Source organism: Corvus brachyrhynchos, unplaced genomic scaffold, assembly GCF_000691975.1.
Source record: "Corvus brachyrhynchos isolate BGI_N302 unplaced genomic scaffold, ASM69197v1 scaffold704, whole genome shotgun sequence".
NCBI lineage: Eukaryota > Metazoa > Chordata > Aves > Passeriformes > Corvidae > Corvus > Corvus brachyrhynchos.
The window spans coordinates 44,736-47,113 of record NW_008237615.1 but is presented as its reverse complement, the minus strand read 5'-3'; the positions used below and the strand labels follow the sequence as shown (position 1 = coordinate 47,113).

At 54.6% G+C, this 2,378-nt stretch overlaps 1 protein-coding gene across 1 annotated transcript in view; it reads left to right on the top strand.

Moving 5' to 3' along the window:
• ILF3 (interleukin enhancer binding factor 3) overlaps positions 1-2,104 on the top strand; it is an 11,967-nt gene extending 9,863 nt beyond the window's left edge. Inside the window, exon 17 of the mRNA XM_008631651.2 lies at positions 1,677-2,104. Coding sequence (XP_008629873.2) covers positions 1,677-2,089 — 413 coding nt within the window. The 3' untranslated portion in view covers positions 2,090-2,104. The remainder of the gene's footprint in view (positions 1-1,676) is intronic.
• The last annotated feature ends 274 nt before the right edge of the window (positions 2,105-2,378 follow it).

The following is a 2,378-nucleotide window of genomic DNA, read 5'->3' as shown; positions in this document are numbered from 1 at the left end:
GGGAAATCCATGGAGTCGTTGGTTGCCATGAAAACAGGCTCTTGGAGCCAAGCGCTCCCTCAGAGCGCTGGAATTGCCTGGAGAATGAAACATCCTCAAAATCAGAAATTGAGGGGAATTTTGGAGTTGACTTGAGTCTCAGAGTCCATCAAATTCCGAGCATTTTGGTTCTCCATTCCTTGTGGTTTGGGTTTAAAATCGTCTTTTTTTGCTGGGTTGGTGGTGCCGTTGTTCCCATCTTTGAGGCCCTTGAGCTAATTCCATGATTAACCAAAAAAGGAGAAGGAAGCTCCAGGTTTAAACTGAGTGACTCCGAGGGGTTCAGTGGATCCTTAAAATAATATTTGTGATAATAATAATTATCCCAGTTTTTTGAAAAAAAAAAGGCTGTTGGAGGTCCTGACTCTTTATTCAGGAGACAGATCCCATCCTGGATGATCCATAAATGGTCCTTAAGGTCCCTCTCCCGGGTGGGAAAACTGCCCTTCCCAAGCCACCAGGTGGTGCTGGATGCTTTTATCCCTGGCCTTTGATCTGGGGAGAATCGCAGCTAATCCCGTGGCAAGCATTAAAGCTTCCAAGTTAAACTTGGAATGCTGAGATAAAGGGGAAAATCCGGGAATACTGAGGTGGGAGAGCTCCATTTCCAGCTCTGCACCTTGAATCCCCACACTCCTTCCGGATCCGAAGCCCAGGATTTTCCCACCGGGATGGCCTGAGGTGACTCTGGTCCAGCAGAGACAAGTTTTGCTCCAACCCTGGAGATAAATTTATTCCAGAGCCTCGTTCCTGTAGAGTGAATCTGGGATTTTCTGTGGAAGAGGAATAAAAACTTCATGTGGAAAAGGGGACATGGAGGAGAATCCATTAAACGAGCCCAGAATTAACGGATCCCGGAATTTAAAGTCTCCAGAAGCTCTTGGCAGCACAGCCACGGGATTTGGGCACGGAGCCAGGATTCACCTGGGATCAATCCGGGCGTTCCACACAGAATTGCGGAAGCGAAGCACGTGGAATTTCACTCTCTGGCTCCTTTGTAACCAAATTCCCCGTTTTGTTGTTGGCAGATCCCTCCCGATCCCACAGGGTTTTAGTTGGATTCAGGTGGCTTTTATCCCTCAAAAATAAGTTTAGTTTTTGGATGCTCCCAGTTTTCCATGGAATGGGAACTTCCCAAGCTCCACCGAGCAGGAACCGTGCAGGAAAAAAACACTCAGAGTTTGACTGTGGGAGCCTGAATAAATGAAATTAAACCCAGATGAACTCCGGATCCCAGAGGGAATCACCCAAATCCCAGGAAGATGAACGGTGGAGTCATGTGGGTTCCTCATTCCTGGAACAGGATTCTCCCTCATTCCAGAGCGTCTGTCACTCCGGGATGGTGTTCGGACTTTGTAGGGTCGAGGGATGCCGGGGAGCGACCAACGGGATGGACCCAGATGGGGGGTCCCGCTGGAATCACGGGGATGGATCCAGATAGGGGTTGTCCTGCGGGATTTATGGGGGGTCCCACCAGAGTCACGAGGGGTCTCCATCATCTCCGGATCACCCTCAGCCTCGCAGGACCTCATCCCCCTTCCCGCCACCGGCCCACGCAGCTCCGGAGGGGCTGAAATCCCACCAGGAACACCCCCTCCTGCCACCTCCGGAGCGCTGACCCTCCTCTCTCTGTCCAGGCCAGTTCTACAGCAACGGCGGCCACTCCAACTCGGGCGGCGGCGGTGGCTCCTCGGGATACGGCTCCTACTACCAGGGCGGGGATGGGTACACGGCCCCCGCGCCACCCAAGCACGGCGGGAAGAAGCAGCAGCACGGCGGCAGCCAGAAGGCCTCGTACGGCTCCGGCTACGCCACCCACCAGGGCCAGCAGCCCTACGGGCAGGGCCAGTACGGCGGCTACGGCCCCGGGCAGGGCAAGCAGAAGGGCTACGGCCACGGCCAGGGCGGCTACTCCTACTCCAACTCCTACAATTCGCCCGGTGGCGGCTCCGACTACAACTACGAGAGCAAATACAGTGAGTGGAGAGGGTGGGAGTGGTGGGAGAGGGAGTTGTGGGTGGGAAACACGAGGTTTGGAGTTGAGGGGTGAGGTTGGGTTTGATCCTGAAGGGCTTTTGGATCAAAGGTGTTGCAGGGTTGGCCCTGGAGGGGATCTGAGTGACCCTTCTGTCCTGAGGCTGGGCTGGGGCAGTTGTGAGGGAGCTCCAAGGGGTTCTTTCTGCCCCTCTAGGAATAAGGGGACGTTTGGGCTAAAAGAGGGGGATTTGGGGCTGGAGCTGGGATGAGTCAATGACAGGGAGAGGGGACAGAGGGGGGGGGGTGCCCCAGCCCTGGGATCATCCCTGCCTCAAAATGTCTTGGCAGGGGTGGATTGAGAG